Raw genomic sequence first — 19,331 nt, 5'->3', positions numbered from 1 at the left:
ATCTGTAAGACCCAGGGTGTGTTTTAGCATGATTTTCTTTCTTTTCAATTTTATGCATTTAATAACCATTTTTTTAGAGCAAGAATCATCCAAGTTTCTAAAGAAAGAAGAAATATTGCCCTCGTCTGTCCAGACACACACATGACCAAGTTTACTGCAGCTTTATTCAGTGCATCTTTAAACATGTTCAACTTGCACTGGGCTCTTAGAACACAGGAGTGGTGGTTACTAAATAATCACTCCTCTACACCTACATTGATTTTAGCCATTAGAATTATGTAATTTACATATGTAAATATGTAATTTATGGTAAACTGTTCATTTTTTCCTTACTTGCCATTTACACTGCACTTAAAAGAACATGTTCAATAAATATGAATGTGCTTTAATTTAAAAAACAATAACTTTTTTAAGTGGCTTCAAACTTCAGCATGGTTGTCTTGAAAAATCTTTTTCCTGTCAAAAACAGGCCGAGTGCCAGAATTTTGCTATAATTTTTTTTTATCAAAGTGTGAAGTCCACTATTATAATCACATATCCCTCAAAGAAAATCCTTTCCTGGAGCTGCTAATAACACTCCAGATATACTACACAGCTGCAGGTTTGGGATAATCCGCTTTGCAGTTGTTACACAACACATTAAGAAGCAACAAATATATTGTATTTACAAATTGCTTTCCTACTTCCCGGTGTGCAACCAAGCAATTAACCATAGACGTCTCTTTCATGCAGAGTACTAAGAGCTTTCTTGCTTGAAAAAAGTGATTGCCATAAGCTGTGCAATAAGTGCATTAATGATTAATTTCCTTCACTAATTCTCCTTCGCAGACTTTGATCTGACTGACAGTACTGTCACAGCTTTACTAAGTCTGCAGGTGGGGATACGAGTCCCCTTGGGTTGAGATTTGCCACTAAGCAGACGTCATAGTTGTCATGCATTAAAGCACGCCGAGCCACTGCAGTCCACCGGTTCTCCCATGGGTCTAGCTCCAGAATGTCCTTTGTTATGTCATCATGGCGATCTAAGGATAGTTAAAACACAGAGTGGAAATAGAGTCACAGGGGGGAAAAAAGCTAAATATTTTATGCATAATAGGTATGGATACTTTTTCATTACCTGCTCCTTTGTAATATCCACAAACATAAATCTTTCCTCCCACAACACCAGCATTGGAGGCGTTGGTACGCAGTGAAAGCTGGGAACATGGCAGAGGAGGTCCATCCCTCCAATAATCTCCATCTGGGTTGTAAATCTCCACAGCGTTGAGACAGTGACGGGATTGTCCACGGTCCACACCCTCACAACCAATACCACCTGAGAAAGAATTTGGCAACATTCCCAAAGACAAAAATCAGTGCAGTTCAAAGAGGACGGCCACCATAATGGCACTAATAAAATTCCTTCAAATGTATTGGCAGCTTAACAAAATAATTAATCTTACCCATCACATAAATTTCTCCATTGAGTACTACAGCACTGCAGCGGTACTTTGAGTATTTCATGGGACAAAGCTCTGTCCATTTGTTTGTGTTTGGATCATACTCCAAGAGGCGGTTACTAAGATAGTCGGGCTCCTCATCCATCCGGTATGACTGGAAGGTCGAAGGGGAGCAATGATATGACAAAGCAGAGCAGGTGCAGTCAGAGAAGGGTCACATAGGGACACAGTAAGAGCTCTCCTTCAATGTGTAAAAGAAGTATCTTTAGTTTATAAGACTTAAAGTGAATGTGTTTAAATAGCTGGAAAGTGATTTCTTTTATTTTGCCTCACCTGTGGGGTTCGACCGCCCACCACATAAAGGCGATCTTTCATTCTGACCACGCTGTGACAAGCCAAAGGCATAGGAAGGGGTGCTGCGCTCCGCCAGGGTCCACCCTGCAGAGACCAGCGTTCCACACAGTTTGTGATGAGAAACTGGTTCTTCAGCTTCATCTGGCCACCCAGCAAGTATAGAGTGTCTCCCAGTGACGCCAGAGCATAAGAATCACGGTACTCTGCTGATGTCAGGTGCTCCCAGCTTCCCTGGGCCTCCACCATGTACCTGGAAATCAAATCTGGCAACATTTAGTATCTTCTGTATGTGGGATAACCAAAGGCAAATCAGTCAAGTGCTGTCAGATATCTTTTCTTACCTGCAGATTTCAACACTGGTGTCTTTCTGTCGGGCCATTCTGCGAGCACTTGCCTCTCCTGCTACAATGATGTCATTTCTTTCAGTCACAACTCCAGCACACACATACCCCAGAGCCTCTCCGTAGCGAGGTGAGGTGATGTAATAAATTCGCCCTGTGGACGGTGCAAAGCAAAAGCTGCGCTCAGCATAGCTGCCATACCTTGACCTGATACCGCCACTGTCATTGCCAATACAGAGCAACAGATCTGTGGTCTCCATGCCATAACGCAGCTTTAGTTTGCGTGGTGCAGCCGCGGGATGCAAAGCCGTGGCCTCCAGTCCTTCGTTCATAATCTCCAGACACTCAGCATCAGCCAGCAGGGCTGTGTTTCTCTTTATTGCTTCTCTTAAGTAGTCGGGGTTTATCAGTGGCAGACGGACCTTCCGCAGGAGCTCTGGGAGATGCCGAACACGTACCTCTCCATCCACCAGGGTACTGTGTTTGACCCACTGAAGGACCACATCCAGAATGGTTTCTTCCCGAGACACATTCAGATCGTCAGATGACAGAAGCTTTCCAAGCTGATGGGCCTCCAACTCCAAGACCTCCTCATTCTGGCACATTTGGACAAAGTGCTGCCTCAGGAAGCGCTGAGCTTGGTCAGCCAGTTCCTCTGCACCGAGGTCACGGGCAAAGTAATATACACCGAGGCAATTGGAAGCATCCATGTTCTCCATCATGTGCAGCTGACAGCGACTGAAGACATCATCCATCTGCAGAAGAAAAGCTGCTATGGAGATGCCTTGTACGTTGCCATTAGTGAGAGGAAGATCTGAGCAGTACATGTAGTTCAAGAGGAGGGCCAGGCTGTCTGCAGGAGTGTCGCGCAGGAATATCTCTCTGTTGTTGCACTCACGCAGGCCACAGGTGAACATAACACGGAAGTATGGGCTGAAGGCGGACAGGACAACTCTGTGACAGGGAAAGCTGACGCCCTCAGCAACCAGCACCACATCTGTCAGATGCTCAGCGTCCCTCATCTTCCTCAGCTGGGCGAGCAGCAGCAGCCCATGTTTAGCAGTAAGATCCATTATGCTTCAAAACGTCAGTGAAAATGTTATTTACAAATTTAAACAGGAGGTTTTATACACCCTGAACAACTAATGAGGCTTTTTCTGAAAAACAGAAGAAAATGCACACAGAATTAAAGGTTGTCACTCCCGATGTTTCACTGGTGCATGATAGAGTGAAGCTTATGTGGATAAAAAGGAAGTAATGTTTCAGTTAAGATCAGTACAGTCTAAAAGAGACTGTAAGCAGTGCCTTATATTTTCACCACCATCATGACATGATGACATTTTCAGATTAGCCTTTGTGTACAATATATAGATCAACATATAGAAGTGTAGAAGCAGAGTAACATGCACACTGTAACAGATCACTATGACAGCAGACACATACTGCAGCATTTATTCCCTTTAAAAAAATCAGTCTTACCAAATGCATCAGCTCCTCTTGGCGTACTAAAAAGACCGTCTTCAGTCTAAAAAGACCAGTGCATATCTGTTTTTAAACAGGCTACATGTGTTGTTGATGTTGCCGAATGTCACAGTCAGTGGGGTGAGAGAGGCCTGAGCAAATGCGTGGCAAAGATATGTACCCCCTCCTCTGCTGCTGCCCTCTGAGCTGGTAACCCAAAAATAGATAGTGTTGTGGCAGACAACAAGTGGGTCAGAAGGTTTTGAGTGATCCTTGAAGAGAAGGTTTTAAAGCAGTCACAACAATAACTGTTATTATATTTTATGTTGTCATTCATAATTTCACTCATCAGAATTAAATTGCCCACCATTTGCGCTAATTCTTTCCAGGTTGTTTGCCCTGGTTACATGCATGCCGCTCTGAAATGCATGAGATGTTGCTCTGAGTTTGGATTCAGATTTCATGACCGTGTTCTCTTAAAGACCCAGTGCATACTGTGTGTGCACAAGCTTCAGAAATCAGACTTTCTCATAAAAAGGGACATAAAGCTTTAAAAGAACCCACGTTTGATTTTGTCACTTTGACTTCATTAAATAGTTACCTGGGTACGCTGGGTTTAAAATGACTGTTCATGCTTCATTAGCTTCAGTTTTGTTGCTGAATGGAAAAAATAAAACAACATGAATGGAAACACATGATCACTGAGTTAACCTTTTTCTATTTTCAGCACATAATTACATATTTTGCTTCATCCGGTCCACTATCTTTGTAATAGCTCTGCCCACAATATCCTGGCTGTAGTTAACCATTAGGCAATATGGTGTACATATGCAGATGCAGTTGCTGCTTCCACAACACTTCTCCGGCATCTGCTTTTGGTTGCACGCTTGCAGTCAGAAAGAATCTTTGTACTTAGACAGAGTTAGACAGATGGAGTCAGCACGCAGATCTGAGAGATTCAGAGTGGAGAGGGATGTGCTTGATGAACTGAAACTGGAAGAGGTAACACAGAGGAAATCCTATGCTGATATCCACTCTTCTCTAAGTGAGCAGCTAAAGAATTCCTTAAGGTAAGGTCCTAAAGAATACCTACCAGCAGCTCTACAGCACAAAGATTTTCACAGTTCTTCTTCTTGAATTCTTCAAATTCCTCCCAGATGCAACGTACCTTACCTCAAGCAAAGTATAGTGAGGAGAGTGCCTGTGATATACTGGCTCCCCAAGTACTCAGTCTGGGACTACGGCATGCCAGACCTCATCTCCGGGATTAGTGTGGGTATAATGCACCTGCCACAAGGTATGGGAATATTTTAGTATGACTTGCCAGTTGTATTCAAATAGCATAGCTCCTTAAACATACCTGTCTGTCAGCTGGTGTAAGAAAACATCTGCCGTCTACAGGTATGGCATATGCATTACTGGCTTCTTTACCTCCTGTATTTGGCCTCTACTCATCGCTCTACCCAGCACTGGTCTACTTCTTTTTTGGAACATCACGCCATGTTTCCATAGGTAGTGATGCAAATGGGAGACATACACTATGCCATGACAGCTGTGGTAACTGTTGTAATCACACGAGTTGCTATGTTTTATTGTGTTCAGGCACATTTACGGTGCTCAGCATCATGGTGGGTAGTGTGACAGAAAGACTTGCTCCGGATGTAGATTTCCAGAAAGCGAATGGGACCAACATCACTGCAGAGGTAGATGTGACTGCCAGGGACTCATACAGGGTGCAAGTGGCAGCAGCTACTACTGTGCTAGGAGGACTTATTCAGGTTTGCAAACCTGGAACATCTCAGAAAACAATAACACCCTATTTGCCTATTACAGCTGCATTAACACATACGTACTGAAAATTTTGCATTTACAGGTGCTACTGGGCGTGGTAAAATTTGGATTTGTGGGGACATATTTGTCTGAACCTCTGGTGCGAGCTTACACAACAGCTGCAGCAGCTCATGCTGTGGTGGCACAACTGAAGTACATCTTTGGAGTTTCCCCTACGCGATTTAGTGGTCCGCTGTCATTGGTGTATGTGAGTACTATGAAGTATTGTAAGTAAGTGCTCTCTGTGTTTCTGTTAATAAAACAGTCCTGACCTTATTCTTTTACATGTGTTGGAACAACTTGAGTGGTTCCAGAGTTAACTACAAGGCATGTGATAATCTGAAATCAGTTATCTGTCATAGTTTGATTTCTACCTATGCAGGCAATACGGCTTGTTAAAGACACCATTCTGTACTCGTGACTTAATATGAGCAAAATCAGTACAATGTCACTTTTATGTCACTTTATATAACTTTATAGATAGATAGATAGATAGATAGATAGATAGATAGATAGATAGATAGATAGATAGATAGATAGATAGATAGATAGATAGATAGATAGATAGATAGATAGATAGATAGATAGATAGAGATATAGCTTAAATCTATAACCACCTCCTACTTTTAAAAAAATTTACAGACTCTGAAGGATGTTTGCTCTTTGCTGCCAAACACTCATCTTCCCACACTGCTGGTCAGCGTTGTGACTATAGTGCTTCTAATTGCAGCCAAGGAGCTCAACTCATTTCTCAGCTCAAAGCTGCCAGTTCCCATCCCAGTGGAGCTTATCACGGTAAGTTGACCGGAGGAGACCCTCTCTGGCTGCTCTTTAGGTTATCACCTCTGTGCTCTGTGCTGATGTAGCGGTGCTGAAAAAGCACAGACACAGTGGAAAAGAGCAGCTGAATCAGCAGCACCGTAGGGGCCGCTCTCTTTTTGCACTTCATGGCAAAAGATTATGGCTAATAATTAAGTGCACATCATCTATTTAGTCATACGAATGACTGAATTTTAATGATTGATTTTTAAGGTAGACATGTGCTGCGAAATTTAGCTTTGCACCTTTATGTTTGTGACATCTGTGTTTGCTGTGATCATTTTAGATTGTGGCAGGGACACTGATATCCTCCTATGCCCACTTGAACACCAACTACACAATTTCAGTTGTTGGAGAAATTCCTAGTGGGTATGCATTTAACTTTATCTTCTACTGCTGTCATTTTGCTTAAGTCATTTTTCGAGAATGTTAGAATTAACTGGTTTCCTTCATATCCTCCACCTGTGCACCAGTTTAAGCTCCCCCAGTGTACCAGATGTGAGTCTTTTCGGAGAAGTTATCGGTGATGCTTTTGCACTGGCCATTGTTGGATACGCCATAACTATTTCCCTCGGAAAAACATTTGCACTAAAACATGGATACAAGGTGGACAGTAACCAGGTGAATAAGACCTTACAACAAATAATCCATGACTTTTTCTACATTCAGTAAAAATCTGTTATTTTCATCTTTTTCTCTCCAAATTGTGTGTCTTTGTCTCCACCCTGTCACAGGAGCTTGTGGCGCTGGGTCTGAGTAATACAGTTGGAGGCTTCTTTCAGTGCTTCTCTGTCTGCTCCTCTATGTCTCGAAGTCTAATACAAGACACAACTGGGGTCAAAACACAAGTGAGTGAGCACCTGAAGTTAAAACTTTACACAGAGGCAGCCTAGAAATAAGCGTTACATCACAAGCCAAAGTCATTCCAAAAAAGTGCTGCATGTGCGAGAGCTGTACAGCAAACTGGCTACAAATATGTCCTAGTTGAGTACCTTAATTTAAAAAAAAGAAAAAAAAAAAGAATAGTAAACCAGAAATTTGACATTTATGATGTTTAGTTATTATGCAAACCCAAAGCTAAATGGAGACAAGAAGCAATCAAATAGTTGTTTGGGGACTGCTAAATGTTAGGAATATATGTATTACACACATGCTGTCATATCTTTGTGTTGTTTATGCAGATGGCTGGAGTTGCCTCATCTCTAATTGTGTTAGTGACCATACTTAAACTTGGGACACTGTTCCAGGAACTGCCAAAGGTCAGATTGCGCTATGACCTGCCTGTCTTTACTGTTTTCATGATGCTTTACAGATTTTCTGGCATTTCTGACCATATTCCTGACTATTCTTGTTGCTTTAGGCCGTCCTATCAGCAGTTGTGTTTGTAAATTTGAAAGGGATGTTCAAGCAGTACTATGACATCGTTACACTGTGGAGGAGCAGCAAGATCGACCTGGTGAGAGGATAACAAATTGTGATCGTGTATCATTTTAAATCATATTGAAATGTAGTTACAGAGTTTCACAATAATTGTCACAGGAACGGGATAATGCAGTGTAACTCTGTGTCTCATAGGTGGTTTGGTTGGTCACCTGGGTATCAACATTGCTCCTCAATCTGGACCTGGGTCTGGCAGCATCCGTCACGTTTGCTTTGTTTACGGTTATCTTCAGGACTCAGCTGTAAGACACCTCTCACCTCATCGTAGCAATTCACTCTGCAGTCTGTCAGTCATGCTGTTTGTGAGATGCAGCATTAGGGACAAGATGTTAGACTGCAGGATTTGCCAGATTAGACAAATTGGCTGTATGCAAACATAATGTGCACATATATTAAGTGTTCTTATTTCTTTTCTCAGGCCGACATACTCTGTTCTGGGAAACATTCCAGGTACAGAGCTCTATGTGGATATAGAAATGCACAGAGAGGTGAGACAGAAAGCCATGAGTAAAAGCTTGTCTCCCTTGACTGCCAAATAATTAATGATGTCTCTGTGTTTGACAGGCGAGAGGGATTCCAGGTGTTACTATATTCCGCTCATCTGCAACAGTTTATTTCGCCAATGCTGATCTCTACCTGGAAGCACTGAAAGAAAAGGTCTGTAAGAATGATATCAAGCCCACGACTGCAACTTGTGACTTTATCTCTTGAATAGTCTGATCATTCACTATTTTCTTGATCAATAATCAAATCGTCTTGCACAGTGGAAAAAGAAATGCATCACCAAAATGACCCTGTCAGTCCCAATTCCAATCATTTATTATCACACATGACAAAAGCAGTTTGAGAACATAAAACCAGACAATTACAGATCCCTACCCTTTTTTGTGAGCATTTTTCATGTTTCGTATTCTTAAATTTATGTTATCCTCATCCTATATTTTATTCTTCTTCCTGTTTTCAGAGTGGGCTTAACATCAGCAAAATGATTATCTACAAAAGGAGGCAGGAGGCTAAACAGAAACGAAGAGAAAGACGGGCTGAGAGACGGGCAAAGAGGCAGGCCAAGAGAGAAGTACTGTTCAGTATCTTATTCTCCTTTCAGCTGCTCTCTTTAGGGGTCACTGCAGCATCTCTTCTCGCCCACTGCATCTTCCTCTCTTATGCAAACCACATACATGTCATCTCTCACCACATCCAAAAGCCTCCTTTTTGGGCCTTTTTTCTTTTTCTCCTGCCTGGCAGCTCCACCTCAACAACCTTTTCCCAGTTTACCCAGTATATGTCCTCTACATAATATGAGTCACACAGATGCGAAAGAGTGCAGGCAGGACGGAGATGAATGTCAGAGGTGATTTGAGACAGAAGGTCAGCAGAAAAAGTGAGAAGGAAGGTTTAAGACGTAGTGAAACATGCTATGATGCACGATTTGGAGCTGACAAAAAAGACAGGAGGCCAATTTATAGGTGGCAGAGCTGGAAATGATCACTCGAAGTGGCCAGAATGGACAGGATTATATATAGTATATTAGAGGTGTTGTTCTAGTTGAGTGGTATTGGAGACAAGGTAAGAGTGACAAGGCTGAGACGGTTTGGAGATGTCCATAGGAGGGATGGTGGATATGCTGAACACAGTGTTGAGGATGGAGGTGCCAGGCAGAAGAAAAAGAGGAAGATCCATGGATATACTGAAGGAGGACATGCAGAGGGTTGGTGTAATAGAAGAGGATGCTGCAGGTAGGGTGAGATGGAGACAGATGATCCACTGTGGTGACCTCTAAAGGGAGCAGTCGAAAGAATAATGATAGATGTGGGCCATCAGTAGCCCAACTCCTCTAAACCTAAAACCTTCACAGCTATATTAACAATAATTTCCTTTATATCCAACTCCTAAGAGACGAGCACAGAGGGCAGCTAGACAACTTTCAGAGTTCTCTGTGGAGGAAGAGGGTGGCTGTTGGAGAGACACATCCATAGACGGGACCGTTATAGTGGAGGACGAGCAGGGTGGGAGTGAGAGGGAAAACGGGACAGTGTTTGTCATCCCAACCACTCCCCGAACACCAGACGGTAGATGGGAATACCTCAAAGGAGGAGATCCAGATTGCACCAGCTTAGGATGGATGTCTGAGCTGCAGGATGGGGACACCACCACTCTGGGTTCAAGCAGTGAGGACACCTTGAGCCAAGATCTTGAGCGAATCTCTCTGGGTTCCCTGGGCAAATGGACCTGGGATATTCATTCCATCATTCTTGACCTCTCCACAGCTAACTTCATTGACACAGTGGCTATCAAGACCATGAAAAATGTAAGTGATAAGCAGGCAATTATTTCACGAGTGAAATACCCACACATTTTATGCTGTTTTAAAAGCTTGGAACAAAACCATAAGACTTTAAGATAATTCAGGGAAAAACATTTTACAGCATTCAAGGTTGTTTTTAAATAGCAATGTCAAATATAGACACAGAGCAGCATACTTTTCGAATGCCGGTGTCTAAAATGCAGTTTTCTGTAATAGATTCATAGCTTGTCACAGCAAAATTGACCCTGAAGATCCATTCTGATATAAATTATTGAAATAACAGAGGTTCATTATATCGACAGATTTTCCAGGACTTCAGTGAGATTGATGTAGATGTCTACATGGCTGGTTGTCAAGGTAAGTGAATACTGCTGCTGCAGGTGTATTGTGCTGTAGGGGTGGGGGAAAAAATCGATACTGTGTAGTATCGTGATATTTTGTTTGCTAATAATGTATCGATACAGGGACAGCAGAAATCGATATTTTGTTACAAAAAAGGTTTTTGTGCTCTGACTTCAGAGCATGTTGATCCTTTTTCTGAGCAAGAATCCTTCACTGTCCAAATGTGTTTAACTTTTTTTTTGGCAGCAATAAACATGACAGTTTACTTATTTTAATTTAAGACATGTTTTATTTTAATTAAGTTTAAAACTTTTTTATTTAATGTAAAATTATATTTTGTTTTAATTTACTTTCAAATTCTTCAGTTGCTGAATGGGCTGCATAGTTTTCATAAATTGCATAGTTCAGAATAACTATAATTGTACCAGATGGTTGCATTCAGTTAAGTTGGACTAGACTGTAATACAAACCGTTCAGTTTGTCAACAATAAAACTGACTGAAATGAGAGAAAGACTGAGTGCGAGACTTTGATATTAGATAAAATGAATATTGATAACGTTTACCTTTATGTACAGAATCTGAATATCGCAAAATATTTAAAAAAAATTGCAATAATATCGTATCGTGAGTTAAATATTGTGATAATATCGTATCGTGGGATGTATGGTGATTCCCACCTCTATTGTGCTGCACTTTATGGTGGTGATAATTCACTCATAGACTCTTTTGTTTGCAGCCTCTGTGGTGGAACAATTAGAGCATGGTGACTTCTTCTCTGAGAAAATAACGAAGAGACGTCTTTTTGCCTCCGTACACGACGCTGTGCTCCACTGTCTAAACCACCGTGGAGCGACAACCATCCCAAGATATGAGCCGTCAGTGGTACGTCCAGCCAACATTCAGGTTTCATTTTCAAACACAACTTTCATCCGTGTGGGTATGGATATGTTATGGCTGACGATTAAATATTTAAAACACTTTTTTGATTACAGGAGCTGCATACCAGCACGAAACTTTAAGGCCTTCATGCAAACACGTGGAAAAACGTTGAGTAGAAGGAATAATGAATTTATGCAATATCAATTTATTACTTTCTGAGCTATCCCACTGTGTGATAAGGGTGTCTCCTTCATTTTCATACAGTTTTTTTTATTTAACTTATATAAAAGAAAGACTAATGTTCAAGACAGAAGAGCTCACTTTATTTTATTCAATGTGGGAGAGTGAGAGTGCATTCAAAAATAAATACATAATAAATAAAATGAAATCTGGAAGATATCTTGTGCATTTCATGTATTGTGCATTCCACATGGAAAAGGTACCGATGAATTCAAGGGAGAAAAACAAAGGCAACATGCATCACACTGACAGTGTGTGAGCCTATTTTTTGGTAATGGCAGCAATAAGAAGGTAGAACACTGAAAGGTTTTTGTTTTCAGTTTTCAAGTGCAATTGTTGCACATCTGACGCATGCAAAGAAAAGCTTTTAAAATTGCAACTCCTTGACTGTGTTTCTAGTGCAATACTTCTGACACACGAGGTTTTGGTAGATAAAAATAACAGGATAGCAATATCCAAGCAAAAAAATATAACAACAAAACATCTCTTTACTGTTGCATAAACCCACTGTGACCTCATTCCCTGAATAAATCTTGTCCCTACATACTGGCCACAAACGGTGTTACCAAAAACATTGTGCACAGGACTGAGGAAGGCTGGGATTTCTTATTTGAATTATTTGGCAGATAAGCTACAAGTCTTGATGGATGCTAGGACTCTGTATTCCTGTGTTCATAGTCAGATCTTCATCGTCATCTTCTTCATCTTCTGGCTGTTGTAACACCAACTGCTGATAGCGAACCTGCCTCTGGTAATCCGGATCAATGTTGATCCATTTATTGGCAACCCACTTAGTGCCATGGGTGACCATACAACCTCCATGCAGAGCGTATTCGTCCTGTTCCCCCACCCAACCTAATGAGAAAAAATGTGTTTTTTTTCCTTTGACTAAAAACATCCTTTAACTATTTTAATTTAAAAATCAAATTTACATTAACATACTGACACTTTGGTGGCAACCAGAGCAGTTCAGATTAGATTTATCACTGTATTAACATGAATTTTTAAATCTACGTTATTAGGCTCCAAAACAACAGTTCTAATATTTTCTTGATCTCATTTAACTTTTAATTGCGTAAACAATTTGATCAACTATCAGGACTGTACATAAGTCCATTATTTTTTCATCTACTTCTACCTATTGACACCAAAGTCAAAGTCAACTGTGGTAAAGACATTCATGAATCCCTGACATTGTATCTACTGTATTCTTCACTTTGATCTAACATCACCATGAGATATATGTCTCCTATATATGTTTCTATGACAACAAACCAACCAATCATATATCACAGTTAACCATCAATATCAACAGCCTCTATTCACTGTTTAGTCTCAAAAGTTTGCATGCAAATCTAACATTGTAAACATGTTAACACTGTTGGTATGCACTGATTTCCAAGAAATACTGAGTCTATGTAAGCTCTTAGGATGGATTTTTAGGCTTATCTAACACTTACTAAGATTATGAATTTCTTTTCATAGAAAAAAAAAAGCAAATTACACATCGAGATTCATTCGCTAATGTGCACAGAAACTTTTTCACCCTGCACAAAATTACTGGATTCACAAATGTGTGCACTGTCCAATTTTTTTCACATCACATGCAAATGTTTGGGAATTTGAATCAATTTAAATCAACAGTCCAGTGGAATCTGCATCCTATGTGTATATTACGAATTTCCCTTTATATGGAAACATGTTTATCTTGATGTGAGTAGGTGAAAGCGGGACAATGCTGTAAGATAGAAGCTTGCACTACTAAGGCAACAAAGAAGCTTGGACATCAAAGTTAAGGAAAAAGCATTAACAATAGCAAAAAATATTAATTTGATTACCTAATCAATCATTATTAGTAGGGTAGTAGTAAAAATAGTAGGTAGTAGTATTTTTAAGATGTATATTTAAATTCTGCGAGACCAGATCATTGTCATTTGTTAATATTATGGTCTGAGCCATTTCTAAATTTGTTCAGAGAGTAGAAAACAAAATCAGGTACAAAAACTACAAATTTATGTACCTGCACTGGTTATGAATGAGGTCATTCATAACCATTTTATTTGAATGCTGGTACACAATCTGTGTACTGGAAATACGTAATGAAAATAATACGCAGTTTGGTTTGCTGCATTTTCTTTTTGCTTTTTTACTGGAAATTTGTCTTTCATTTACCCACCTCTTCCATCAGAAAGGTAGTTGTACCAGAAAACAGCGGTCCCTTTGGTCGGCTTCACCCTCAGGTTACTTTTGTCACAATTCCTTCTGGTGTCCAAAAGATCCACGTCATTGTGTATGAGAGACTGAAACACATGTTCAAAATCAGTCACATAGCTTGCCTGATGTCATACTCGTGCAGTTGCTGACATATGTGTGAGTCACCACAGTTATGAAACACATGCGCAGAACGTACACAATACGTTTGCAGGACACTTTGCACACATTTCCTGACCATTTTCCTGACTATTACGCACCACTTCATCATAGGTCCTGTTGTCTGCCACTGGGAATGCGGTCTCCCCGCCCCCATCAACAGAATTCAGGTAGAAGAGAACTGTGATGTACCTAAGTGTGCAACACAGATTTAAATTGACACACACATGTATAGTGCAAGCAAACAGCACACAAACACACACACAAACAACAAGCGTGCACAATTTTTTGCAAGATAATGTTGAGTCACACAAACTAGCATGCCAGCTGTCACAATGGAGCAACAGTGAGTAGTTCAGTAATGATGTCAGACAGATGAATTCATATGTGAACAAACGTGGATATATTTGTTAAGAAGTGCTGCTTCTAGGTTCTCACCTGCAAGACGTTTCAAAAGGAGTAGAAGCATTTGCAGCAAGGCGTGTGTGTGTACAGGCTGTTTCAGGGTAGACCGGGCCACTGTCGTGGTGGGCATGGTAATGTCCCCCCTCCTCATAGCGAACCACCTGAAGAGGTTCACTAAGATCCACTAATGTGGGTGGGAGTCGAGTGAGGCGAATCACCCTTTGACAAGTGAAAGGAAACGTTTTAAATAAATGTAAGCACAGGATGAATACCAGTAACGGTTTGTCTTTCTTACCTCTCTTTGATGTCTTGGAGGACCTGGTGTGCTCCTTTGCCCTGGTACAACCATGTGTGTCTGCTGTTTCTCACCAGCTGACTCCTTTTCACCCCGCGCTGCAACAGGAAGCGCTGGAAAGCATCGTTGCTCAGAAGCCTGAACTCTTCTAGACTCAGCAAACCTACCCAAAGTATGAGGATGTACAGTCATATGAACATTTTCAGAGTTCTATGAGTTCTAGCTCGTAGAACATCCTGCAACAGCAATAACTTGAAGCAATTGTTTTCTGCAGTGTCTCACATTGTTGCGGCAGAATTCTCTACACTCTTCTTAGTAATGTAGCTTCAGTTAACTGAGGTTTGTTGCAACTTGTTGCAACTTTTGCACAGCTCTCCTGAGGCCTCTGTTACCTCCAGACCCTCTGAACTTTGACTGAACGATTACAAGATCTTAATTCTTTTCTTTAACAGCCGTCCTTTTGTAGATTTGTTGGTGTAAGTGAGATCATTGTCCTGTTGCATGACTCAGTATCAGCCAAGCTTTAGCTTTGGACAGATGGACACCTGTCATGGTTCATGGGTCGATGACCCACTGTGTTGAGCTTTGTGGGTTTAGTGAAGTGGTTTATGTTCTAGTTCTGAACAGTTTCATCCTTATCCATTTTTCTATTACAGTTCCTTGGTTGATGTTAGTCCCTTTTGTGATCCCTGTCTCCCGAGTCATGTCCCTGTGTCCGGTCCCTGTGTTCTGTCTCCATGTCTGTCTGCATTCCCTGTCTTGTCTAGTTAATACAGCTGTAGTGTGGCTCTGTGTGCTTTCCCCTTTCCTGTTCCCATGTTTCTCTCTCTACGTTCCATCCCTTTGTCTCCTCAGTCCCAGGGTCAAGTTCACATGTCTTAGTCTGAGTCTGTTTGTGTGTGTTGGTGATATTTCCTGTCTTACTTTGTCTCTTGTCCAGTGTGCATTATGTATAGATTTCTGTCTCGTTAGTCAGATTTAGTTCACCTGTGGTCCATCTCCCTAATTACCTCTTATGTGTATTTATCCCTCATTTTTCTCAGTTCCCTGTTTTGTCCTTATCATACATGCCCTAATGTTATGGCTATCTGTTAGTCAGCATTAGTTCCTTCCAGTTTGTTTTTTTCTAGCGCTAGCTCTATTCTGCTCTGCTTTATATTTTGTTAAATCAGCCTTTTGCCAGCTAATAAAGATGTGTTTCCAGATAAGTCTGTCTGTCGAGTCCTGCACTTGGCTCCACATGCTGCCTGTCGCAAACCTTCCCGTGACAACACCTGAATACTCCAAATCTGCTAAAACTTCTGCTTTTACAGAGATGGTTAGACTTGCTGATGATCACTCGTGGTGTGATTGACACACGGCGAGTCCATAGATCGTTATTCAGACCCAAATTTAATACACGCGGCTGCAGCTCTCAGCTGGCAGCTGGCAAACCACGCCCCACCACATCACTTAATCAACACATCTGATTGGCAGCACTTTTCTGCTAGTTACACTCTTTAATTCCTCTTTAACTCTCTTTTATGTTTAAATAGAGCTCAATATTTGATTAAGATTCTTATCACATCATTGTTACTAGCATGGACATATAGCACTGAAACTTGCTTGAAAACGTTGTACTGGAAAAGAAATTAAATGTACAGCAGAAGGTAAGTAAGTTTAGCTGCCACCTAAAATCTTTTCAAAATTATCCATAAATACATTGTTTTTGTAAGGAGGTAATTACTGTGGCCCTGAGAGCTCAAAGGCACTGCAGCCTATGAAAATAACAGCAAATCATGTGAAGGGCTGCACTGAGACACGTGAGATAAAGATGCAAGGTAAAGTAAATTCTCAATGGAAAATCAGAATACACATTACCTTGCATCTTTTTTTACAAGGTCTTGGTGGAAATGATTAATTAAGATAATTTCTTACCATTGCCATCCTTGTCAGCTTTGAGCCCAGCATAAATTTCTCGCAGATTCTCTGGTGTGAGCCAGATGCCATCTCTCACTCGAGAATGAGTCAGTATCTGGAGAGTCATAGTGTTTAAGATGGAATGAGTTAGAGACCTCTGAAGCAAAAAGTAACAAAAAAATACTTCAGGTTGCGCACTATGCCTCTCAGTCCACAAACTGACATACACCTCATGGAGCTGCAATTGTCCATCCTGGTTGATATCTAGAAGGTTAAAGATCTCCTCTGGGCTGAGATTGAGCTCCCTGGCCAGCTCCTCCTGACCATCTTGTACCATTAACTGGCTCTCCATTAGACCCTTCAGCTGGGCAAGCTGCATCACCACACGGCACTCATCCACAGACAGAAAACCCGGGATCTCTGCAGAAACACAAAAAGTAAGAAACACTACGGAGGAAATTAAGACAGCATTATCTGTCTGATTCTTCATCTTCTCTTTTTAAACTAATGGGGTAGCTTAGAAAGTGTGGTAGGAAGGGTCATCTACCAATTGGTTAAGAAGGTCAGTCAGAAGGTTGGTGGATGGAGCCCCATAATTCAAAGAATCCTTGAGCAAGAACCCTGAATTTCCTGCATTAAATAGTAGTATGTACATGAATGTTAGAAAACAGTGGTTAGGTATAGATAGAAGCACTGTATGAGTGTGAATGTGATTGGGTGAATGAGACCGGAGTCCTCAAACTGAGTAGAATGATGCCATACAAGTACCACTCTATAATGTCAGGCTACATTCCTCAGGCTGGAATTTAACCAGCTGTTGACTGATTTAAAAGATGGACTTGTTGACTTTTGGAAATCCTGAATATTGCGTCTCACATTTTCAAAATTTACTTGATTAAAGAAAAAAACACAACTATCAGATTAATTTAAATTTCAAATATTGTCAAACCAAAGTTCAGTTAGTGTCCAGCTAACCTACAGCAAATCTTTTTATATCAACCTTGAGTCAGCTCTTTAAAATCTGCAGGAAATCGCATTACTTATAAAAACAAAACAAAACATGTGAATAGATCAGGAAGCAATCCAAATGACTACAGGCCTACATTTCACCCACTTCATAATACTTGCAAAGCATTCCCACTGCATGCTGTGCACTGATGCATTATGTTTTTCAGGTACAGATGTATTTCTGCCCTTTACCCAGTCAGCTGTGAGACCCTAATTGCATCCCATGTGCAATGGACCGACTTTGAATAGAGTAGTTGCCTTAGGACTTACTTGCCTATTTTATGAAGTCCTGGATGTAGCACAATACTCAGCCCAGTCTGGGTTATGTTAAGGTAAAGTAGCCAAGTGTAAGCTGCAGCACTTCTTTTTTTATTCCCCTTTTGGGCATCTGAGGCAGATCTTCATTTTTATCTTCTTTTAGCTACGTGGCTGTGCAGCCTCTTACCAAAAAGAAGCGGTTTCAGGCTCAAAGTCCTCATCTCGTGAAGTCTCCCTGACACCAGTGACACCTTCTGGACATGTCCCACCTGAAAGGGAAATCAAAGGCGTGTGAGAGGATGACAGAAGGAGCGATGCATCATCATCATCCTCAAGTACTCACCCTAACTCACCCTTATTCCCTCTATCCGTGGCAGAGAAATATCGCGCTGAAGCTCGTCTTTCGATGGCGGACGTCGCGACTCGGGGCGCTGGTGGCCGCTGCTGGGAGCATCACGACTTCGGTTCGCGTCTTCCTGCCCACTGTTGTAGTGCACGTAGAAAAGCAGCGCGATCACGTTAATGATGTAAACATGAAAAAACACCATCACTACCACAAAGTAGGAGCGGGAGCACACGCTGCTCTTGTGGCAGGAGAGGCGCTCGCACGGCTGACGAAGCGGCAAGGTCGCGCTCCCAGACGGAGACGTGTCCTCAGCAGCAGCATCTTGGGTTTCCTGGTTGTCAGTCATCTTGGCTGGAGGAGTTGTTGGGTCCTCGGCAGCCAAGGTCCATCTGTTTAATCAGGCGACGAGATAAACCTTTTACGTGTCCCCAGAAGTAGCAGATGTGCCGAGTGACAGATGTCTAGTTTGATTACATTTAAAAAGAAAGAAAATCCCTAAAGAGCTCCAGTTTTCTTTTTTCTTCCCCTGGAGAAAATTAACCAAAATCCTTGCGCATTTTGGAAAAAAAAAGATGCCTGATATTTCGCGGCGAAAATACAGCTCTTCTTTTCTGAGCCTAGAAGTCAGCTATGAGCGGAATTGTGTATGTTTTATTGTGCAGATAGCAGCGCTGCAGCCTCGGACAGTCTTGTTTACACTGCAGCAGTTCCAGTCAGCAAAGCGCACTGCGCATCCCAAAGCACTGCGAAACTCATCTCACACACGCGGTCCGTAAAGCTGACCCCGCATCAACTGAAACCGACGAAATCCGTCAACAACAAAAAAGAAAAAAAAAAATCAGCTTTATTTCGACTGCAAATAATAAATCTGCGATCTTATTTACACGCCGTAACAGCAACTCCCCGCTGACAGCAACAGCATGTGCAGTGTGCAATGCTGACCTCTGGCGACCTCCGGCAATAACACGTCCCCGTCTTTAAGATCTCCACACAGTGCGGGGCAGGGCCTCTGCTTACAAAAGGTCCAGCGTTTATTTGCTCGTCTCAATGTGTTAGGTGGCTAAATGTTGAATGTATTGTAATGGTTTTAATAAAGTTTTGTTTTGAATGGACTGTCATTTATCCTAAACTTGGATGTCTGATCAAGCAATCATCCCAACTTATTTAGGATAAGATGCTCAGTTTTCCAAAAAATAATTAAGTAAATAAATAAGTAATACGAACATTTATTGAACATCCTAATAATTAATGTATTGAATGAATGGATATTTAGCTTTTGTACTTATGCCAACTAGTCAC

At 41.3% G+C, this 19,331-nt stretch overlaps 3 protein-coding genes across 4 annotated transcripts; 1 reads left to right on the top strand and 2 right to left on the bottom strand.

Annotated features, from left to right (window-relative positions):
* Positions 1–57: 57 nt before the first annotated feature.
* Positions 58–5,572, bottom strand: kbtbd12 (kelch repeat and BTB (POZ) domain containing 12). Of its 2 annotated transcripts, none has more exons than XM_084928614.1 (6): positions 3,614–5,572; positions 2,135–3,211; positions 1,773–2,043; positions 1,443–1,593; positions 1,118–1,315; positions 58–1,022 (listed from the first exon to the last, which is right to left on the bottom strand). In XM_084928614.1, the coding sequence occupies exons 2-6, from the start codon at positions 3,205–3,207 to the stop codon at positions 853–855; spliced, it is 1,863 nt and encodes a 620-aa protein (XP_084784740.1). In that variant the 5' UTR covers positions 3,208–3,211; positions 3,614–5,572; the 3' UTR covers positions 58–852. The 2 variants fall into 2 exon arrangements, with proteins under 2 accessions (XP_084784740.1, XP_084784739.1); XM_084928613.1 differs by having other exon boundaries at positions 2,135–3,291; positions 3,614–5,571.
* slc26a6l1 (solute carrier family 26 member 6, like 1) lies at positions 4,471–11,864 on the top strand. The gene is made up of 19 exons (XM_084927292.1): positions 4,471–4,665; positions 4,753–4,892; positions 4,997–5,107; positions 5,198–5,373; positions 5,469–5,633; positions 6,068–6,220; positions 6,531–6,613; positions 6,718–6,865; positions 6,979–7,092; positions 7,426–7,503; positions 7,605–7,700; positions 7,820–7,926; positions 8,103–8,172; positions 8,249–8,341; positions 8,649–8,759; positions 9,579–9,992; positions 10,292–10,346; positions 11,069–11,383; positions 11,851–11,864. Exons 1-19 carry the CDS (start codon positions 4,526–4,528, stop codon positions 11,862–11,864), a joined length of 2,583 nt encoding a protein of 860 aa, XP_084783418.1. The 5' UTR covers positions 4,471–4,525.
* Positions 11,513–18,989, bottom strand: p4htmb (prolyl 4-hydroxylase, transmembrane b). The gene is made up of 9 exons (XM_084928616.1): positions 18,040–18,989; positions 17,874–17,955; positions 16,650–16,840; positions 16,439–16,535; positions 14,522–14,684; positions 14,260–14,445; positions 13,923–14,013; positions 13,628–13,751; positions 11,513–12,306 (listed from the first exon to the last, which is right to left on the bottom strand). Exons 1-9 carry the CDS (start codon positions 18,376–18,378, stop codon positions 12,083–12,085), a joined length of 1,497 nt encoding a protein of 498 aa, XP_084784742.1. The 5' UTR covers positions 18,379–18,989; the 3' UTR covers positions 11,513–12,082.
* Between the last annotated feature and the right edge of the window lie 342 nt (positions 18,990–19,331).

This window comes from Perissodus microlepis, chromosome 5 (genome assembly GCF_051167445.1).
Source record: "Perissodus microlepis isolate ML-2025 ecotype Zambia chromosome 5, ASM5116744v1, whole genome shotgun sequence".
Taxonomy (NCBI): Eukaryota; Metazoa; Chordata; class Actinopteri; order Cichliformes; family Cichlidae; genus Perissodus; species Perissodus microlepis.
The sequence above is the reverse complement of the archived record's forward strand: the minus strand, read 5'-3'. Positions and strand labels throughout refer to the sequence as shown.

What these genes read in the sequence shown, in the direction of transcription:
- kbtbd12 (XM_084928614.1), bottom strand. Translation starts at nt 3,207, where the DNA reads ATGGATCTTACTGCTAAACATGGGCTGCTGCTGCTCGCCCAGCTGAGG. An exon ending in TGGAGAAATTTATGTGATGG is followed by an intron (nt 1,316 to 1,442) that starts GTAAGATTAATT and finishes ATTCTTTCTCAG; the next exon opens with GTGGTATTGGTTGTGAGGGT. An exon ending in TGGATATTACAAAGGAGCAG is followed by an intron (nt 1,023 to 1,117) that starts GTAATGAAAAAG and finishes AACTATCCTTAG; the next exon opens with ATCGCCATGATGACATAACA.
- slc26a6l1 (XM_084927292.1), top strand. Translation starts at nt 4,526, where the DNA reads ATGGAGTCAGCACGCAGATCTGAGAGATTCAGAGTGGAGAGGGATGTG. An exon ending in ATATAGAAATGCACAGAGAG is followed by an intron (nt 8,173 to 8,248) that starts GTGAGACAGAAA and finishes TGTGTTTGACAG; the next exon opens with GCGAGAGGGATTCCAGGTGT. An exon ending in CTACATGGCTGGTTGTCAAG is followed by an intron (nt 10,347 to 11,068) that starts GTAAGTGAATAC and finishes TTTTGTTTGCAG; the next exon opens with CCTCTGTGGTGGAACAATTA.
- p4htmb (XM_084928616.1), bottom strand. Translation starts at nt 18,378, where the DNA reads ATGACTGACAACCAGGAAACCCAAGATGCTGCTGCTGAGGACACGTCT. An exon ending in CCTGAAACCGCTTCTTTTTG is followed by an intron (nt 16,841 to 17,873) that starts GTAAGAGGCTGC and finishes GTGTTTCTGCAG; the next exon opens with AGATCCCGGGTTTTCTGTCT. An exon ending in GACAATTGCAGCTCCATGAG is followed by an intron (nt 16,536 to 16,649) that starts GTGTATGTCAGT and finishes ATGACTCTCCAG; the next exon opens with ATACTGACTCATTCTCGAGT.